Here is a 23,129-nt window from a genome sequence, read left to right as displayed (position 1 = left end):
GGGTAAGGAGTGGGGGAGGGGCGCTGTGCAGATTTTTTGCACAGGGCGCCCAAATGCCTAAGGCCGGCCCTGGTCAGGATTGACACCGCAGCACCGTCTTTCTCTGTATATATGTTTAATTGGTTGGAATTTCAGCAAAGTACAACACAATCAAAATGAGTATTACAGAAAGATCCTATCTTTTATTAAATGCTCATTTGGAGGGGAAGGAGAGGGGCATAGTTGACAGTGCTGCTTTAACAGTAAATACTGAACTCCACCCAAGAAAAAAAATAAAAGTTCACACTTGGCCCACATTGTTAAAGGTGCAAATGCTTTAGCTGAATCTTCAGCATACACCAACCAGAGGGGGAAAAATGAAATAAATGAAAGTGGTAATAATGGTTATTATCTGCTTATAAGAAAGGCAATGCTTAATGATTTAGCCAGGCAAATGCTTGTGTTACATGTATTTGATGTCCCATATTTGGGAACAAAAGCTCCCTTTTGTTCTGTATGCAACTATAGTTTTCTTAATAATTTTCACAATATCCATTTTCTTTTAATCTTTTCCCTCACTGAATTAATCTCATTAATTTATTTGAAGACTTATTTTTTTCATGTGGCCTGGTTTTAGTGCATTTTCCCCTCTGTGATCATCATTAAAAATGGAAGCTATAATCTGTGAAAGTGGATAACTGTTAGGACATAAAATCCGTTTACGGCAAATTTACTTTCACGTAAGACAATCTGAACATCAAGAGAAGATACCTTTGTGTAATGCTCCTCTGAGTTCAGCTTGACAAAAATGCAGCATCTTCTTGTTATATCCCCAGCCTCTAATATAATGGAATGTGTTTTTTAACTTTGGAGCAATTGCCAGATTCTCTAATATGTATGTATGTGTTGGGAAATACATGTTAAATTAGCAACTTGTTATGTCTGATATTCTTTTAAATTTGAAGACGTTGTATTTCTTGTTTATATATTGAGGAGGCGACAGGAGAAATGTTGTACTGTTTTCTATGCAAAATGCCCATCTAGTAGGTGCACTTTTTTCCCCATATCTGCTTTTTCCCCATAACTGCATGCAAGTTGCATAGATTTTACATTTATTCAGACCCTGCCGTGTCTAAGAGCTGCGTTATATCACACAGAAGAAGCAGATCTTTGTACCCAATATTAGTGAGTCAGCAGCCAGTTTGAGCCCTGTACTCAACACCACACCTTGTGCACTGCGTGTGCAACTAGTGTTTTCACTGCAGGAGCTTTTACGTCATGTTATGTCTAGTTAAGGTTAAACCAACTGCAAAAAAAACTACTCACATCCACTGTATTGGCACGATAATAATGGCATACCCAGTAATGTTGCAAAGTTTAGCTCTTCAATATCCAGTCGTCGTCCTCAACCTTTTTTGCACTGTGATTCCCAGGCTTCTCGGTTATTTAAAATCTAGACCAACAAAATGGAAAGGAAATCCCAGCACCTTCAATCCCAGAAATCTGGGTTTCCACGGTTAAATAACCTTGGAAACAATGTTATTTAATAAAATGTATTTAGCTCTGACATGTAAACCAACTATGAAATTTAACACATACAGGTGATACTCGAAAAATTAGAAAATCGTGCAAAAGTTCAATTATTTCAGTAATGCAACGTAAAAGGGGAAACTAATATATGAGATAGACGCATTACGTGCAAAGCAAGATAGTTCAAGCCGTGATTTGTCATAAGTGCGATGATTATGGCTTACAGCTCATGAAAACCCCAAATCCACAATCTCTGTAATTTGGAATATTGTGAAAAGGTGCAATATTCTAGGCTCACAGTGTCCCACTCTAATCGGCTAAGTAAGCCATAACACCTGCAAAGGGTTTCTGAGCCTTTAAATGGTCTCTCAGTCTGGTTCAGTAGGAATCACAATCATGGGGAAGACTGCTGACCTGACAGTTGTGCAGAAAACCATCATTGACACCCTCCATAAGGAGAGAGAGCCTCAAAAGGTAATTGCGAAGGAAGTTGGATGTTCCCAAAGTGCTGTATCAAAGCACATGAATAGAAAGTTATGTGGAAGGGAAAAGTGTGGAAGAAAAAGGTGCACAAGCAGCAGGGATGACCGCAGCCTGGAGAGGATTGTCAGGAAAAGGCCATTCAAAAGTGTTGGGGACTTTCACAAGGAGTGGACTGAGGCTGGAGTCAGTGCATTCAGAGCCACCGCACACACAGACGGATCCTGGACATGGGCTTCAGATTTCGTATTCCTCTTGTCAAGCCGCTCCTGAACAACAAACAACGTCAGAAGCGTCTTACCTGGGCTAAAGAAAAACAGACCTGGTCTGTTGCTCAGTGGTTCAAAGTCCTCTTTTGTGATGAGAGCAACTTTTGCATGTCATTTGGAAACCAAGGACCCAGAGTCTGGAGGAAGAATGGAGAGGCACACGCTGCAAGATGCTTGAAGTCCAGTGTGAAGTTTCCACAGTCTGTGTTGATTTGGGGAGCCATGTCATCTGCTAGTGTTGGTCCACTGTGCTTCATTAAGTCCAGGGTCAAGACAGCCGTCTACCAGGAGATTTTGGAGCACTTCATGCTTCCTTCCGCAGACGAGCTTTATGGGGATGCTGACTTCATTTTCCAGCACCTGCCCACACTGCCAAAAGCACCAAAGCTTGGTTCAATGACCGTGGGATTACTGTGCTTAATTGGCCAGCAAACTCGCCTGACCTGAACCCCATAGAGAATCTATGGGGCATTGCCAAGAGAAAGATGAGAGACATGAGACCGAACAATGCAGAAGAGCTGAAGGCCACTATTGAAGCATCCTTTTTACTGCCAATATTACATTATTTTATGTATTTTACACTCTCTTCTAATATGGCCTTTTTCCATGTATTTGTATTTTAAATTATGACCACGTTAGAATCTTATATTGCTATTTGTTCCCCTTTTCCTATTATTTGCACGGCCGCCATTCGCGACCATTAAAACTACATTTCCCATGCAGATTGTGGCTAAACTTCCGAAATGCGGAAGTGCCGAAAGTCACGTGACCGTTTTAAAACGCTTACATTTACACTTTCCCATCCTTGTTTTAGAATTATATATATCAGAAATATGTCATGGTACTATAAACTATCCATTTATCTAGTTATTTATGTATTTTAATTTGACAAATTTGTTCTTTATACTGATTGGATGGACCAATTTTGGGCGCCAATATTTCAAAAAGTTGTGTTCCTATATAACACTTACTTACTAGCCAGGTATTGCATGTTATTCCATTTGATAAAGTCTGTTGACGAAACGCTTTATGGAAATTTAAATATTGTGTATTTTTATATATATTAAAGTATTTTGGTCATTTGTTTGTGCCAATTATCTTTTTTATAGACACACAACCTTTTTTTTACCCTGGCTTTTTATTATTTTATTTATTTTTTTTATTTTGATTGGTTTTAAGAAAAACCTGGAAAAAAACCCTGGAAGTTTCCTGTACTTAAAGAAATCCTTGGTGGGGATCAATCCACCCAAGCTGACATCACAGAGCAGTCGGTCTGCTCTCCATTTGTAAGTAAATTTTTTATTAATTTTATTGACACTGTTATACAGTGAGCACTATCGGCTTTCTCTTTTTTCCCGAGAATTGGACACCAGTGACGGAGAGGGACCCAATATATATCCCATAAGCGGGGATTATACCGATGTATGCGCTTTACTCTAGAGCTGGACATAAGCTCTGGCAAATGTGAGTTTTCTACCATTATTTCTTTTACGTCCACATTTGAATATTACATATTGCACTATTGGTTGTCCCTCTCTTTTATCTTCTATATAAAGTGGAACCACTACAGTATTAGAAGATCTCACCATTACACTAAAGACCATTCGTAAGGACACACAAGTTGGACTTTCTTTTTAATCGGACTTTGCATACTTTTATCCTATATTATTGACTGTGGCGCAGCCTTTTTTATTATTTTTATTTGATAGCTTCCGTGCCACGCCGCATTGAGGCAGTAATTGCTGCCGAAGAGGCCCAAACCAAGTACTGAGTCTATATGCATTCTTATACTTTACAGAGGTCCGATATTGTTCTATGTACATTCCTTGTTTTATTGACTGCATGTAATATTCTAATTTACTGAGATTGTGGATGTGGGGTTTTCATGAGCTATAAGCCATAATCATCTCTTCTGACAAATCTTGGCTTGAACTATCTTGCTTTGCATGTAATGTGTCTATCTCATATATTAGTTTCCCCTTTTACATTGCATTACTGAAATAAATGAACTTTTGCACGATATTCAAATTTTTCGAGTATCACCAGTATGTTGTTTGCAGGCATGGGTGCTTGAATGCACATGCTATAGGTTTTTGAAGCCTTTAAATTTTTTTTTTAAGTGAATACCTTTTTATGGCACCTCTAGGTTGATGTGATGGTATGTGGTCAGCACTTTATTATGGGGTTCTGTACCTTAACATGTCAACCAGTGGAGGCTATCCAGAAATTTGTAACTATGCAATCTATTTAATCAGTTTATAAAATGCCATGATGCTTTTGGTTTTATATTAATCTTATTTTCATTATAGTATGTTTTTATTGCTTTGGTTTAAATGTAATATCTTATTTCATGTTTTATTAGTGAATATGGAACACTTTTCTTGCAGTGCATCCCTGGGGAAATTAAATCACTTCATCCACACCCACTTGCTTTGTTTGCATCTGGAATTCATACCTGAAAAATTAGTCATTTTATATGGAATGGGGAAAGATTATAAAATATCCTAATACAATGTGGAGCTTACATGTAATCGGTGTATATAATGGTAAATTAAGTACATTAAAAGGTAATGGGTATATTATTTTGCATTAAACATGATGATCTTAAACTCTTTTATGTGTGTGTCATACATACGTACGTACATACATACTGATCAGGCACAACATTTAAACAGGTGAAGTGAAGAGCATTGATTAGATCAATACAATGGCGCCTGTCAAGCAGTGTGATATATTAAACAGCAAGTGAACCGTCAGTTCTTGAATTTCATGTGTTGAAAGCAGTAAAAATGGGAAAGCGAAAAGATCTGATTGACTTTGACAAGGGCCAAATAGTCAGAGCATCTCCAAAATGGCAAATCTTGTGGGGTATTCTCAGTACTTAGCGGTTAGTACATACCAAACGTGGTGCAAAGAAGGACAACTGGTGAACTGGCGTTAGGGTGATTGGAGCCTCAGGCTCATTGATACACATGTGGTCCAATAACACAAAAGAGGTACTGTAGGGCAAATTGGTGAAAAATTAATGCTAGTCATGATAGGTGTCAGAACACATTGTACCTTGATCCTTGCGGTGCTGCGTAGATGGGCTGGGTGTGTCTGTGTCATTTACCTAGGGAAGAAATGGCAGAAGTAGGCACTATGGGAAGAAGGCAAGCTGGCTGAGGCAGTGTTATGCTCTGGGCAATGTTCTGCTGGAAAATGTGGGTCCTGGCATGCATGTGGATGTTACTTTGACACGTACCACCTACCTGGATATAGTTGTAGATCACGTACACCTCTTCATGGCCTCTTTCATCAGAATAATTCGCCTGCCACACTGAAAAAAAATTGTTCAGTTTTGGCCTGAGGAACATGGCAAAGAGTTAAAAAAACAAACAAACAAAAAACTTAAAGGATATGCTGCTAATGCCTTGGTGCCAGATACCACAACATGTTCATAGGTGCCTCAGAGGTCCATGCCTCTGAGTGTTAGATATATCTATCCTATCTATCTATCATGTAGGCGATAGAAGCTGTGGATAGCAGCAAGCTTTCTTTGTTAGTTGATCCATGTGGGAGTGTGTCGGGAGGGCACATAAATGATATTGCACTATATCTGTTTATATTTAAAGTGACACAATGGGCACTCAGACCACTTCAGCTAATTGAAGTGGTCTGGGTGCAATGCCCTGTCCTCTTAACCTGGCAATGTTTATTATTGCAGTTTCTGAGAAATTACAATAGTTACATTGCAGGGTTAAAGGAACATTATAGTGCCAGGAAAACAAACTTGTTTTCCTGGCACTATAGGGTGTTTGGGTCCCCCCCCCCCCCCCCCGCCCTCCTGCCGGGCTGAAGGGGGAGGAAGGGGTTAAATTCTTACCTTTCTCCCTCGGCGCTGAGGACTCTCCTCCCTCTTCCGACGTCATCCCTCCCTCTTGCCGCGCGCACATTCAGTCAGTCCATAGGAAAGCATTTCTCAATGCTTTCCTATGGATGCTGGCGTCTTCTCACTGTGAAAAGTGCAGAAGCGTCTCTAGCGGCTGTCAATGAGACAGCCACTAGAGGCTGGATTAACCCTGATGTAAACATAGCAGTTTCTCTACAGCATTGAGCTGAAGTGGTCTGGGTGCCTATAGTGGTCCTTTAAGACTGCTGCTAGTAGCTGTCAATCAGACATCTACTAAAGGCACTTCCTGCTTGCTATCTCCATAGGAAAACATTGCAGCAATACTTTCCTATGGGGAGCACCTAGTATGATCGGGGCACTCTCCGTGCATGCGCATAAGCCCCACCCATGTCAGGTGACAATGTGAGTGCATAGTCCCAGGTCCCTTAACTCTGAAAAGGTTATTATAATAACTTTTGTAGGGTTAACTCTCCTCCATCCAAACTTCTGATGTGTCTTTGTGTTTTATTTATTTAAAAAAAATCGAGGCACTCACTTGCGGAGTATTATTTATAAATGAAAACTCCAGCATCTAGACTGGTTAATGAGAGATGTATGGACAGGATTTGGTACTTGGGTCAATTGACTGCCAACAGCTTTACTTCCAGTTGCCTGCCTATCTTTGATATATAAAGGTCTAGTTTACTTGAAGACACTTTAATGTTTTTTAAAATTATTTTTTACTTGTATTTTTAATTACACATTGTTTTTGTTGTTTTGTGGATTTAGCAGAAATAATACATGCATTTTTTAAATTTCTTTTCTTTTCAGTGTTCTAAATTGCTATTTCCTACTTGATATAATTCCTGAAGAGATGCTTAACTGACCTGTGCCATGGCTACAAAGGTTGAAATAACTTCATCCTTGACATCCAGAACAGCCCAAGGAGGACTAGGAGATGTTAAATCGCCAAGATCGCATCTAAGCCCCCTTTCAGACGCAAGTAACAAGTCAAATGACTCTAGTTTATCATGCTCTCTTCTGATAGAAGAATCCAACACAACTCCTAACAAATTTGTGAACAGGTTCAACCCAGGCACACGACCAAGAGTCTCACCAAAGCCTTTTTCTAGGGAAAGAACTTCAGAACCTAGGAATTTCTCAATCTTGGCCCCTAAATTACTTCCAGATGATAAACTGTCCAATGATGTTACTCCTGTAACCTCAATCAATACCTTTTCATTGGACAGTGGAAAAAATGAATATGGGAGACCAAGTTATACAAGTTTTAGATCCTCGCTGCAACAAAAATCTGAAAAAGATCAAAGCATCAAACCAGAAGAAGAAGTGTACAGTGGTAGGAAACTGTACTCTTCTACTTGGGTTCCTGGAACCCAGAATGTAGAAGAGTTGAAGACTACATCACGTTCAGATGAATGGAATGCAAGCAACAAACATGAAGTTTCTGGCAAACCTCAAGTGGCTCCTAAGACACTTGAGCTTTCTCAACCAAAAGACACATTCCATGCCTCCACTTGTAAAATTACTTCTACAGATGAGATAGTTGAACAGAAAGATACGGGCCTTGATGAGAAATCAAAAAATACCTTGATAAATAATCACAGTGAAGACACTGCCTCTTTGAGAGCTCAGTTAAGACCCAAACGTCGCCCTGTGTCTGGATTGTTTCTAAATTCTATAAATGACTCCTCAACAGATAATCAAGTGGCTAAAGATGAAAAACCACTGGTTAGAAGACCAAGGCCTCTCTCTGTAGATCTTACTGCAAAGTTTGAAACCAGAGATTCCTCTGTGAACAAGAAGGGAAATTCTTCTGATGAACTAAAGGAAAATATACCATTGAGAAAAAATTCATTTAACACCAGCATCTTGGAAGAAAAGGCTGAATTGGGAAACAGAGAGAGAAACGTTACCATCCAGTCTGAAGTGTTTGGTAAAGTCATCGATACCGATGTACATATAAATGAAGCAAACCGTGGAAGTCAATCAGGAAATCTTTATTCAGGATTCTCTGACAAAGAATCTGTACATAACTATGGAAAGGGAAGAAGGTTTAACCGAGAACATGTACTCAGTGGTGTTGGCGAAAACCATACCCCCAAAAAATCGGAAGAAAACTATATCCAGGCATCCAGGTCATCAGCACATGAAGAAAGATTTGTTTCTGATAACCGTGTTCATGGAACCAATGATTTAAGTAATTCTGATGAAAGTCGGATTGCACCAGGAATGATTAGAAGACGTATTAGCATGTTACTTGACACCACAGAACCATATGAAGCTAAAGATGACAAAGGAAGCCTTGCAGCTCTGCAGAAAGCTAATGCACTGACTACAGATAATGTAGACATCTATCCTGGAAGACCACGGACATCATCACAGTCCCGACCATTGCTTTCAGAAATCACAAAGATGTATGTATAATCTAACACAATGTTACTTTTGACTTGAAGATTTATTTTATTCCCACATTTTCTCATTCTAGTCATTTGAGAAGGTACACTTTCCAGTATTTGTCTTAGTACATGTCACATTTAAAGAATTATGATTTCATATTTTTATTTGTGATTTTATTATTTTTGTAATGCTCTTCACTTTTAACTTTTGTTTTTTGTATTTCTTCTTAGTTTTTATTTCCCCTCTCTCATGATTTAGTGGAAACGCAGTTGTGATATGTTAAAATATAATTTGCATTAGAATAGTAATTTTGAATGGCTTTCTTGTTGACAGGTTTTCAAGTTCACCACCAAAGGTTGAGAAGAGATCTGAGAAACCAGTAGAAATACAGAACATTACTGTAACCAAGGACTATGCAAACCTCACGGTAAAGAATACATTGCAAGAACATATTCACCTCCTTTTATTATTGTATTACATTTTACACTTTTATCAGATTTAGATTAAGACTGCATAGGGCCTACAGCTAGAAGGCAAGAGTTTGAGCTTTGTATTGTGCGTTTGTAAATCAGTTTGTTTATTAAGTGACCAGATTACATTTAAATATATGGTGGCCAATGCACGTTGCACACATGCAACTGTTTTAACTAGATGCAGTTTGCACGCAGGCTTAAGGTGGCTCTGTCACTCTTTTTATTTCCAGTCTCCCAGCCTAGGGCTGAGTGCATTCTAGGAGTCTTGAGACTGTGCGAAAGTCAACACAGAGTTCCAGTGATGCGACATTGGAAAAAAATGAGTACAACCAATGACAATATTGACAAAAGAATAGTAAACCAAAAGAAAACAAGTAAGACATAGTTCCAAAAATCATGACTGTTTTTCATGATCTGAGTCAATTGAATAAAAATGTCCTATTCCCGTATTTCCTCTTCTCTTTTAGATTTACAGAGGCGGGCAGCAGGCTTGATGATAGAACCAGTCTGAGGGTGGCACCTTGTGACTGTTTTGAGTGTTTTTTCATACACCAGTCACTGTGAAGCTCCTTCTCAGAAAGTGGCATTGCTAGAAATACTTTGAGCATAGGACATTTTTATTCAATTGACCCAGATCATGAAAAACAGTCATGATTTTTGGAACTATGTCTTACTTGTTTTCTTTTGGTTTGCTATTCTGGGGAGACCAAAGAGATCATTGTTGATCAATTTTGCACATCAGCAATATCTTTGTCACCTCCCACCGTATATATCTCTTTTCATACGTTTTGTTAAATATATATCCTAAACCATAGAGCAATCTCTTTTTAATATTTGGTAAAAAAAAAAAAGTATTTCATCTGAGGTCACAAACATGTTTGTGTTTTTGTTGTTGTTTTTTTTTTTTTTTATAAGTTGATTTATTTGATTAATTTTGTTACTGTTTTTAATAAATGACCAGCTCAATCACTTCCTGCTTTCTTTCCCAAGATTGTTCTGGGATCAGACAAACAATGTGACGTAACAGATTGAATCTAGATTTTTCTTATAAAAATAAGTGTGTAAGTAGAGGTCAAAAGTTATTTGGAACATGTCTGCAGATTTTGCAGTCAGTGTGGGCATGGTAGTCATTTCTAGTATATAAGTGCAATAAAATCAAATATACATTTTATCAAATTAAATGTCGGTCTTATACCTTGCTTCCTTTGCTCACCAGTTTGGTTGGAGGGGCCCTGCTCCCTTAGTTGCCCTAAGTGTCCCAAAAGAAAGAACTCTCAATGTAATTCCTTCACCCATTTTGTTTTTCCGACCCCAGAACAATCTTGGGAAAGTAAGCAGGAAATGTCTAGCCAATGACCAGAAAAGGAAACTAAAAAGCAAAAACAAAACAAATATTATTATCCAGAAATAAAGGTTTGTAGAAAACAGGCACAATTCTTGTAATCTCACACGCACAATGTAGCTTGCTAAACAGCTGCTATGTATATTTGCATACTGTATTGTCTTTAGCTGAATATAGCTGGCTGAACAGTTGCAATTTGTGTTTGCATGCCTTTGCCACTGGATAGAATATAGGTGTCCAATATATAAATAGATGTCCCATTGTGTATAAACAAACAAATTGTCGTTTAAAGGGACACTATAGTCACCAAAACAATTAATGAAGCAGTTTTGGTGTATATATCATGCCTTCTCTGTTATTCAGGAGTTAAATTACTTTGTTTTATGCACCCTATTCACACCTCCCTGCATGTGACTTGCACAGCCTTCCTAAACATTTCCTGTAAATAGTAATGTAATAGTTATCCTTCCTTTATTGCCAATTCTGTTTAATTTAGATTTTATTAACCCCTGCTATGTTAATAGTTTGTTATACCGTGCATGAGCCTCCTGTATGTAATTAAAGTTCAATTTACATCACATGATAAAACATTGATTGAAAGTGAAACCATTTTTTTTTTCATGCAGGCTTTGTCTGTCAGAGCCCAGGGGAGGGTGGCAAGGGCTACATAAACTTAAAAAAGTGATTTAACCCATACATGGCAGTGCATTGAGCAGTGAAAATTCAGAGGCATGATCTATACACTAAAATTGCTCAATTAAGCTTAACAAGACATTGTTCTACAGTTTCATTCATGTTTATACATAAATAAAATTGCAGCAGAATGCTGAATGTGACCTCTTTTAAACTCCTGGGATGCATCACCAGTGTTTCCTTAAACAAATTTCCCTCAATTTACTTATGATAGTGTTCAATTTATGTAGTAGTACTCCTTCTATAATAAGCAATCTGGCACCCACAACTAGTTGTTTGTTACGTGTTTGTTTAAATTTCATATATAAAAAAAAAGTAAACCCCAAAATATTTTAAGGGTTTCTCAAAGCACAGTCACAACTTTATTGTGAAGGTCATACAGGTGAGAGTAGGCACATAGGGCTCTGTGCATTGAAAGTGGACTAGAACTGGTGTAAAAATTGCTCCAGCTTTAAGCATGTCCTTTAAAACTGCCTGCGACTCATTTACTGGTTGCCTTTGACAAAGGGATACTCTGCTGAAGCACTCAGACAATAACCAATGTCCATAGTTGCACAAAATTGATGCCAATGCCAAAGTATGAACTTTTACTTTATCATATTAATACAGACTGAAAGTTTTACATTCTACCAATAGAAGCCTCAATTACAATCCAGTCAATAACATTTATCAACCGTTTCAACTCCAGAAGAGCCAGTTATTAACTTTGAAATAATTAAATTCCTGCCGTTAAAGGCTTACCAGAATCTCATAAATAACACTTACAATAATATCAATGAGATTGGTAGAGGTTTGGCTGGCATTAAATCCACTTGTTATTCAATAAAAATATCGACTTAATCAAGCAAGTATGATCAGCAAGTCGATAATGATCAAGGCCAGGGACCTGTAAATGTCAGACATTTTTTGAATAGCACCATTGGACTCATGGCAGCATCTTCTTGGCATATCTTCTATCCATATTCCAGCATTACTTATTTCCACAAAACAAGTAGGAGTTACATCTGATACAGTGATAATGTGTTTGGTAATGTAAAGCCATTCTAAATTAAATATGATTTTGTAATATAAACCATATGTATCTTCATTGCCAATCAAATCTAGCAGCATCCCTAAAACATTGCTAGCTTTTGAGTGTTCATTTAAGATTGGTACTCTGTATTACCATATGCAGTACCTTTTTACATCTACTTTCAATGTTACATAATTTAACACTCATTGTGTGTAAATATATTAAAGGGACAGTTTAGTCATCAAATAGATAAAGTTGGTATGGTGCCAGGAGGCCCCTGGAGGCACTTTTACCTTCAGGGATCAAACTGTTTTCGAACAGTTTAACCCCAAAATTGCCTCCAGCGGCGGTCACAGCTCCCTACACTGTGGCTTCCGGCTTCTGAATTTTTAGATTCAGGGAGCTTGGAGTGCCGCAGGGCAGGGTGGTGCTGATTGGTTAAGAGCGGTCAGCTGAGGCTGTCAGCCAATCAGTGACTCTGTCACTCAGCACTCTCACACCCATCACACTCAGCACTCTCACACCCATCACACTCAGCACTCTCACACCCATCACACTCAGCACTCTCACACCCATCACACTCAGCACTCTCACACTCAGCACTCTCACACCCATCACACTCAGCACTCTCACACTCAGCACTCTCACACCCATCACACTCGGCCCTCTCACACCCATCACACTCGGCCCTCTCACACCCATCACACTCGGCCCTCTCACACCCATCACACTCGGCCCTCTCACACCCATCACACTCGGCCCTCTCACACCCATCACACTCGGCCCTCTCACACACCCATCACACTCGGCACCCACACACACACACATCACACTCGGCACCGGCACACACACACATCACACTCGGCACCGGCACACACACACATCACACTCGGCACCCACACACACACACATCACACTCGGCACCCACACACACACACATCACACTCGGCACCCACACACACACACATCACACTCGGCACCCACACACACACATCACACTCAGCACCCACACACACACATCACACTCGGCACCCACACACACACATCACACTCGGCACCCACACACACACATCACACTCGGCACCCACACACACACATCACACTCGGCACCCACACACACACATCACACTCAGCACCCACACACACACATCACACTCGGCACCCACACACACACATCACACTCGGCACCCACACACACACATCACACTCGGCACCCACACACACACATCACACTCGGCACCCACACACACACATCACACTCGGCACCCACACACACACATCACACTCGGCACCCACACACACACACATCACACTCGGCACCCACACACACACATCACACACGGCACCCTCACACACACACATCACACACGGCACCCTCACACACGGCACCCTCACACACACACATCACACACGGCACCCTCACACACACACACACACATCACACACGGCACCCTCACACACACACACATCACACACGGCACCCTCACACACACACACATCACACACGGCACCCTCACACACACATCACACACGGCACCCTCACACACACACATCACACACGGCACCCTCACACACCCACATCACACACACACATCACACACGGCACCCTCACACACACACATCACACACGGCACCCTCACACACACACATCACACACGGCACCCTCACACACACACATCACACACGGCACCCTCACACACACGGCACCCTCACACACACACATCACACACGGCACCCTCACACACACACACATCACAGACGGCACCCTCACACACACACACATCACACACATCACACACGGCACCCTCACACACACACACACATCACACACATCACACACGGCACCCTCACACACACACACATCACACACGGCACCCTCACACACACACACATCACACACGGCACCCTCACACACACACACACATCACACACGGCACCCTCACACACACACACACATCACACACGGCACCCTCACACACACACATCACACACGGCACCCTCACACACACACATCACACACGGCACCCTCACACACACACATCACACACGGCACCCTCACACACACACATCACACACGGCACCCTCACACACACACATCACACACGGCACCCTCACACACACACATCACACACGGCACCCTCACACACACACATCACACACGGCACCCTCACACACACACATCACACACGGCACCCTCACACACACACATCACACACGGCACCCTCACACACACACATCACACACGGCACCCTCACACACACACATCACACACGGCACCCTCACACACACACATCACACACGGCACCCTCACACACACACATCACACACGGCACCCTCACACACACACATCACACACGGCACCCTCACACACACACATCACACACGGCACCCTCACACACACACATCACACACGGCACCCTCACACACACACATCACACACGGCACCCTCACACACACACATCACACACGGCACCCTCACACACACACATCACACACGGCACCCTCACACACACACATCACACACGGCACCCTCACACACACACATCACACACGGCACCCTCACACACACACGGCACCATCACACACGGCACCCTCACACACACACGGCACCCTCACACACACACATCACACACGGCACCCTCACACACACACATCACACACAATACTTCCAAATATATATATATATATATATATATATATATATATAATCACACACTACTACAACACCCCTCACATACACTGAACCCCTCACACCCCTACTGCACCCCTAAACACATTACATTCCAGACACACACTAGATCCCTTACCCAACTCTGGATCATATACACACATTAGATCCCTATATACACTCTGATTCCATTATATACACACACTCACTAGATCTCCTACATATTCTGGGTCCTTCAAACACACACTAGACTCCTGTATACACACACACACACACACACACACTGCACCACCTACACACACACTACATTCCTAACATACACACTCTGGATCCCTTATACACACACTAGATTCCTTGTAAACAAACACATGCTACACCCCTAAACACACACTCTCTACAACCCCTACAAACACTACATCACCTATATACACACACACACACTATAGCCTGTATGCACACACTTACTACATCCCCTATACACACATTCTCTACAGCCCCTAGCCACATATGCATTACATTACACCACAAACACAACATAACTAAAACCGACCTTATTACATAATACCACACCACAATCAGCTCACTCTACACACACACAATCCCACAAGCAGGCTCCAAACACATGCACAATACTCTTTCCTGGCCCTTTTGTCTCCTGGTATCCATTTGTAGAGACACCAGAGACAAGTTGCAAGGAAACACAGTGCAAGCATGTTATTAAATTTGCTTGCACTATGCAGAACAAATACAGTTTTTTTTCCTCATGCTAGAGCTCTTTAGCAGAGCTCTGCCCTAAAGAGCATTGACCCAACGCTCACTTTGAGAGGGGGCGTGTTTGTCATTGGTGATGACGAAACACACCCTCTCTGCCCTGCCCCCTTCTTAGCGGGCCGCTGTGCTAAAAAAATGCCCGGGCCGAATTTTTCTCCCAGTCCGGCCCTGCTTTCCATTCACTAAACCAGTGTTTCCCAACCCAGTCCTCAAGGCACACCTACCAGTCAAGAATTTAGGGGTGACCCAGTTGTGTCTAAGGTGTTTTTTCTTTTTTTTCGAAAAACACCTTAGACAAAACTGGGTAATCCTTAAATCCTGGACTGGTAGGTGTGCCTTGAGGACTGGGTTGGGAAACACTGCACTTAACTAGCTTGCAAAGAAACGTAAGTGGGGAGTCACTGGTTGGCTGAGAGCGTCAGATGATTACTCTCAAACAATCAGTGCCCCCCTTCTTGGTGGTATTTTGTTTTGGTGCCTTGAGTGTTCCTTTAATTTAACTGTTAAATAACATTTTAGATAATTCTGTACTATATCCATAAGAGAATTGGTTTAAGGTAACAACGGACATTGTTTATATGTTAAACTTTTTAATATACATTTCAGGAGAAGGTGAACCTGAGGACTAGTGAATTATTGGAAGAGAAGCCCACATGGACATCCAAGTCTTTCATGCACTTTGATGAGAAGTTTGATGAAGGGGAAAATGCTACCAAAGGACGAAAAATGTTTATGTCTAAAGACAAAATGTTTGATTTAACAGCTGGTATAACAGAGGGGCAAGACAAAAATGTTTTGTCTCCAGAAATGTCACTTAAAACTGTGAGGGCCACAGTGTTTGAACACAATGTAGAAAGGCATAGTGCTGCTACAATATACAGTACAGTAGATTCTAAACTCAACCAACCCATCAAAAGTGAGACATTGTCTGAAGCTGTTGAAAGTAAAAAGGATTACCACAACCTGGAAGATAGATTTGATGGTGTCGCAAATCCAAAATACTCAAGTTTCAAAGACAAAATAGAGTCAGACGTTTGGATGACTGATCGCGTTGGAAAGGCTCCATCTTTTATTGAAAGAACAAATACTAGGGGAGATATTAAAGAAAATGTAGACCGCCATGTGCCAATTAGCATTAAAAATACAACCGACAATCTGCCTCGTCACAGAATTGAACCAAGATTTGAAATCACGCAAACTGTTGGGGAAAGAGCCTTAAGTGAATCCATAAAGGTAGTCCCAGAAGATAAGGCTGTGACTCTTCGTTCTCGAAGATCTTTCCACAGCAAAGAAAAAGAGCAAGACACAAATGAATTTGATGATAATCCTTTAGGTCGTTCTTGGAGTAAACTTCAAAGGAGTAAAAGTGAATACCGAAAACGGACTACCACTGGGAATGTACAGGAACCCTCTGTAAACAAGCCATTATCTCAAAATTTTGATATTCAGCTTGAAAAGAAGTACAGTTTTAAGTCAGAAAGGAGTTTGGCAATGAAATCCTTAATTGACAATAAACCAGAGAGAACTTATCAGGCAAACAGAATGAAAACTACAGATGGTAATGCTGATGGTGAAGTAAAATTTGACTTATTCACACCAGATAAACCCAGGGGAAAATATACTTTTGAATTGGAGAGTCAGGAGAAGAGTGATAATATTAAAATAAGTACAGTAGATTCCAAATTTGGTGAAATAGATAAATTATCTCTTACTGAAGACAAAACATGCACTAGAAAAACCTTTGAAAAAGAAAGATCAACCAAATCTAACCAGTCAAGTATGTATTTTGCTAAGGAATTCACAGAAACGGAGAAAAAGATTGTCTCAGAGGATTCTACTGCTTTCATGAAATCAATGCTTAATAAAGAAATTGAACAAATGAAGAAAGATCTTACACCTAGTTTATCACCTTCAAAAGAAGCAGATTATTTCAGAGGGGACGAAAGGGTCTTCGGACATTCAACTTCAGATGATAGACTATCAAGAGGGAGATCCTTATTAGATGGTCGTGATGCTAGTATAAAAGTTGATTATTTAACTTCATCAAAAGAAGCCAGAGAATTGTTTGTGGATGAACAAGAACCAAAAGAAAGGAGAAATGTGGGACTTCCTATGATAGATCCTATGCATAGTCCTGCCCTGACAGACTTGCCTTCATCTAATACCAAGGCAACATATTTTGCAGTGACCTATATGGATAATAAAAAAGATAATGTTGAAAAAGAGTTGGGAAATTACAGAGCTGCTACTAGTGTTATAGAAGATTTTCCTTTGAACACAAAGGTTAGAGTTGATAATCAATATGTAGCCTTGCAAAAAGACAGTATACCAGATGAAAGCTATATCCCCAAAGAAGACTTTGAAAAATCAGGTGCTCGAAAGCCGAGTCAGACCTACAGAAGTCAGAATTTTATGGAAGAGGATTTCCTTGAAAAGTCAAATGAGAGAACTTCTGAAAAGATTAGACCAAGTGTAATTGATATTGATGATGTGTTACGGAAATCTAATGAAAGTCCAGTCACAGAGAATAAAGGTACCACATATAGAGATTCTCACGTCAAATTCCCTGTAAAGAATCTCGAGGAGAGAGAAGAAAACTTAAGTGAGGGACAGATTAATTTAACACTGCATGAAGCCAAGGGAATGTACAAATCAACGGCTGTGGATATTGATGCCCTTATGATGGACTACAGAACAGGAAAAGCTAAAGAGAAAAAAGCAAGTGATGCTGCTGATTTTGAAGACCAAGGACAGTTTAGGTGGGAGAGATCAAGATCATTCAGGAATTCTGTTGAGAAGGGTCCAAAAAGCAAGTGGATAGAACCCAACATAAAAGTTATAGATTTTGATGAAGGACACCAATACAAGCCAACAGCATCATGGCCTAGCACTCATGAAGCCAACCTACATTTGGATCTGAAGGAAGATGATGACAAATTTAAATACCAAAAAGATTCAGATGGGCTTTATAGTTCTGACCAAAATTCTAGGAAAAAATCAGGCAAAACAAAGGAAGATCAAGCTATTCATTCACACTATGAAAAGAGTCAGAATAGAGTGAGTGTTGACTCTTTGCTTTCAAGACAATCTCGCCTTGAGCGCAGATCACCTTCAAGGGTGACTCAAGACACCTCTGAAGTAATTACGAGGAAATCTACGCGAAACAATGTATCTGAGATGAATGTTGATGACCAAGGAACTAACTTCTACAAGCAAAATGAGCGGAAATCGAATACTGTAGAGCAGAGGCAACCCCATATTGAAAAAAGGCCAGCTAAAACTAGCGATATACTTAACTTGATGTTGGAAAATAAAGACCGGACAAGAAGACGACCACATGCAAGGGAAAGTCTTCCAGCAGAGTCCATAGAGCAACCTAAATCACAGACCACCTACAGCCATAAAGAATGGATGTACAGCGAGAAAAAGGTATAAAGTGCTTGTTTTACAGTTATTTTACCATAATTACAAAGAATATAGAACAATATGGATTTCTTGCTTTTAAGTAAAGAGGCTACTTCAAATTACTTTTACAGTTTAAAGTTTTCATGTAGTGTCTGTCTATTCAACTGTTTTCCCCTACTAACATCTCATAATATAATAGCACATAGTGTTGTTTTTAAATGTTTACCTTTTGTTAATCCTGTAATAAGGAAAATACATTTCTGACTATAGCCTTTTTCCCATTTATGTTTTAAACCTAATTCTGCGCAATTCCAGTCTTATCTCTTACCTATCCTATTTATTCATCCACGTTTTTTTTTTAAATAACCACGATAAAGGGTCACTCCAGTCCCCTAAAGGGATTTAGCTTGCTGAAGTGCTTTACTGGTTAAAGGGACACTATATAGACACCCTATCCATTTTATCTCAATGAAGTGGTTTGTATAAGGATAAAGGTACAGAGAGACATCACCACGTAGGATGAAGGCAAAAACTATTTATTGGAGATCAAAAAGGGCAAAAAAAACACAAACATTTTGGCCTACAGGCCTTAATCATATCTACCTGGAGGCTGGAAAGTTGTATCCTTTTTGCCCTTTTTGGTCCAATAAATGTTTTTTGCCTTCACCCTACATTGTGACACCTCTCTACCTTTATCTTTATCCATTTTATCTCAATGAAGTGGTGTGCATAAAGTGCCTATATATTGTTCCTTTAACCAGTAAAGAACTCTATAGTCAGTTGACCCTGGAAACTGGCGGGTGGGTAAAATATGAATCTATATGTGTGTCTTTGTGTGTATCTGTATTTCTGTGTGTCTGTGCATATATATGTCTGTATACGTGTCAGTGTTTCTATCTGTGTATCTGCATGAATTGCAGTCTTTATATAAGTTTATCTGCATGTGTATATATCAGTGTGTCTGTGTACATTTCAGTGTTTGTATCAGTGTGTCTGTGTAACGGTTTGTGTATCTAGATCTGTGTCTGTATCTGCATATGTATCAGTGTGTGTATCTGTATCTAATATAAGGAGTACATTTTATGGAAGTGGGCTACCAAGGGGTGCACAAGTGAAAAAGGGCAACCCCTGCTCCAGAATATAAAGAAGGAATTAAAGGTAGAGATCTGATCTCATATGTGTATTTTCATAACCACGTTTGCACCTTTAAATAAATATGTACACTGAACAAAATTATAAATGCAACACTTTTGTTTTTGCCCCAAAGATCTAAGACTTTTTCTATGTACACAAAAGGCCCATTTCTCTTAAATATTGTTCACAAATCTGTGTCTAAATCTGTGGTAGTGAGCACTTCTGCTTTGTTGAGATAATCCATCCACCTCACAGGTGTGGCATATCAAGATGCTGATTAGACCGCATGATTATTGCACAGGTGTGCCTTAGGCATGCCACAATAAAAGGTCACTCTAAAATGTACAGTTTTACTGTATTGGGGAGTCCGAAAACCAGTCAGAATCTGGTGTGACCACCATTTGCCTCACGCAGTGCAACACATCTCCTTCGCATAGAGTTGATCAGGTTGTTGATTGTGGCCTATGGAAAGTTGGTCCACTCCTCTTCAATGGCTGTGCGAAGTTGCTGGATATTGGCAGGACCTGGAACACGCTGTTGTATACGCCAATCCAGGGCATCCCAAACATGCTCAATGGGTGACATGTCCAGTAAGTATGCTGGCCAGGCAAGACCTGGGATGTTTTCAGCTTCCAGGAATTGTGTACAGATGCTTTCAACATGGGGCCGTGCATTATCAGGCTGCAACATGAGGTGATGGTCTTGAATGAATGGCGCAACAATGTGCCTCAGGATCTCGTCACGAAATCTGTGCATTCAAAATGCCATCAATAAAATGCACCTGTGTTCGTTGTCCATAACATACGCCTGACCATACCATAACCCTACCGCCACCATGGGCCACTTAATCCACAACGTTGACATCCGCAAACCGCTCACCCACACAATGCCATCTGCCCTGTACAGTGAAAATCGGGAATCATCTGTGAAGAGAACACCTCTCCAAAGTGCCAGACGCAATCGAATGTGAGCATTTGCCCATTCAAGTGGGTTACGACGCCGAACTGCAGTCGAGTAGAGACCCCGATGAGGACGACGAGCATGCAGATGAGCTTCCCTGAGACGTTTTCTGACAGTTTCTGCAGAAATTCTTTGTTAATGCAAGCCGATAGTTGCAGCAGCTGTCCAGGTGGCTGGTCTCAGACGATCTTGGAGGTGAAGATGCTGGATGTGGAGGTCCTGGGCTGGTGTGGTTACATGTGGTCTGTGGTTGTGAGGCTGGTTGGATGTACTGCCAAATTCTCTGAAATGCCTTTAGAGACTGCTTATGGTAGAGAAATGAACATTCAATTCATGGGCAACAGCTCTGGTGGACATTCCTGCAGTCAACATACCAATTGCACGCCCCCTCAAAACTTGCGACATCTGTGGCATTGTGCTGTGTGATAAAACTGCACATATTAGAGTGGCCTTTTATTGTGGTGAGCCTAAGGCACACCTGTGCAATAATCATGCTGTCTAATCAGCATCTTGATATGCCACACCTGTGAGGTGGATGGATTATGTCGGCAAAGGAGAAGTGCACACTAACACAGATTTAGACAGACTTGTGAACATTTGAGAGAAATAGGCCTTTTGTGTACATAGAAAAAGTCTTAAATCTTTGAGTTCAGCTTATTAAAAATGGGGGCAAAAACAAGCGTTGCATTTATAATTTTGTTTAGTGTGTATATCTTTTTATTATTATTTTTTTTATTTACAAAATGCCGGCAACGACTATGTCCCACTGGTTAAATTACCAAAACTCTCAAACATATTGAACCGTTCCTTTAAAAATATTTTTTCTAAAAATCAGTTTGTTATATTTGGTATGTATAATTGCTGTAATTTCAGGAATACTCGGAAAGGGGAGTATCCGGGCAACGTCCAATAACCTTGCATGAGTCAGAGTTGCGGAGAGAAAGGAGAAGTCGCAGCCAACACAGAGAGAAATTGGTAGAACCAGAACAGGTAGGTTCCTCTCTCCATCTTTTTCTTCACATGCACCTTGCATAGCATGATTTCTTTATTAACTGGAGATATATTAATAGTTATTACAAGTAACTATTAAATAAAATGTAACTGTTTTCTTTGATTTCTATGTTTTTGGTTTTAAATGAAATAAAATTAAACATTGCTTTGTTTTGCAATGACAAGAGCTTTTGTTATGCATTTACTATAAGTGAGCCTTATGCAGCATTTTTGGTTAATATTGTTTTTGTAGCTGTCTGCAACTTTGTGTGATCTGGGAGACAAACGACATTAGGGGGCTTGCTGTTTTTATAACAGGCATCAGAAAATTGCATTTGATTTATTTACTACTGGTATTTATAAAGCGCCAACAGATTCTGCAGCGCTGCATGTAGGGTCCTAAGTTGTAAAATTGCATTTTGTTCATAAAATAACAATTCAGGTAGAGCTTTTCTCTTAGTCGGGCTCAATGATATATGTTACATCCAACTTGGAATCTCAAAATGAAATTGTAGGCGAGATAACCTAGTGCCATATTGTCCAACTACTGCTTTACCTGTTCAAACTTACTGGCTGCAGGTTGCATTCCATCCATTAAGGCAAAATATTGTTTTTAGTTACTAAATGGAGTTACCGTAAGCAGAATTGGCAAGGAAATTAAATTATAGGCTTAAATACATACTTTATTTGGGGGAAAGTTAAATTCAACTAATTTTGTAACCTTTCACATTGCTGTGGCTGGTAAAATTAGTACTATTTAGAGAGAAAATTGTAGCCTCTGTTTATTGATTGCTGCTCCTTAACCCCTTAAGGACACATGACGGAAATATTCCGTCATGATTCCCTTTTATTCCAGAAGTTGTGTCCTTAAGGAGTTAAATTTCCTTAAACATGTGCTAAATGCTTTTTAAAATATGACTAGAAAAAAGCTTTATGTATGTTATTGTTCTATTTTAAGTTTCCCAAGTTAGGATTTTCTTTTTTGGGGGCAATATTTGTAATAAGGGTATGTTAGTTAGGGGTTTTTCACCCCTCCCTGTCACATGTGCCTTATCCCTGGGCCCTATTTAGCCTTCAACTGCAGAGAACTGGATTTTTCCCCCCCAAGTAAGTAGCTCATGAAGCAGACATTAG

The 23,129-nt window shown here is 40.3% G+C and overlaps 1 protein-coding gene across 1 annotated transcript in view; it reads left to right on the top strand.

The window, feature by feature from the left end:
• Positions 1–23,129, top strand: part of KIAA1671 (KIAA1671 ortholog) — a 177,851-nt gene that overhangs the window by 49,299 nt on the left and 105,423 nt on the right. The window contains exons 2-5 of the mRNA XM_063454647.1: positions 6,961–8,564; positions 8,881–8,974; positions 16,113–18,935; positions 21,879–21,995. Of these exons, the coding sequence (XP_063310717.1) occupies positions 7,024–8,564; positions 8,881–8,974; positions 16,113–18,935; positions 21,879–21,995 (4,575 nt within the window). The 5' untranslated portion in view covers positions 6,961–7,023. The remainder of the gene's footprint in view (positions 1–6,960; positions 8,565–8,880; positions 8,975–16,112; positions 18,936–21,878; positions 21,996–23,129) is intronic.

Source organism: Pelobates fuscus, chromosome 5 (assembly GCF_036172605.1).
Source record: "Pelobates fuscus isolate aPelFus1 chromosome 5, aPelFus1.pri, whole genome shotgun sequence".
Lineage (NCBI taxonomy): Eukaryota > Metazoa > Chordata > Amphibia > Anura > Pelobatidae > Pelobates > Pelobates fuscus.
Note: the sequence above shows the minus strand (reverse complement) of the source record. Positions and strands in the feature narration are given on the sequence as shown.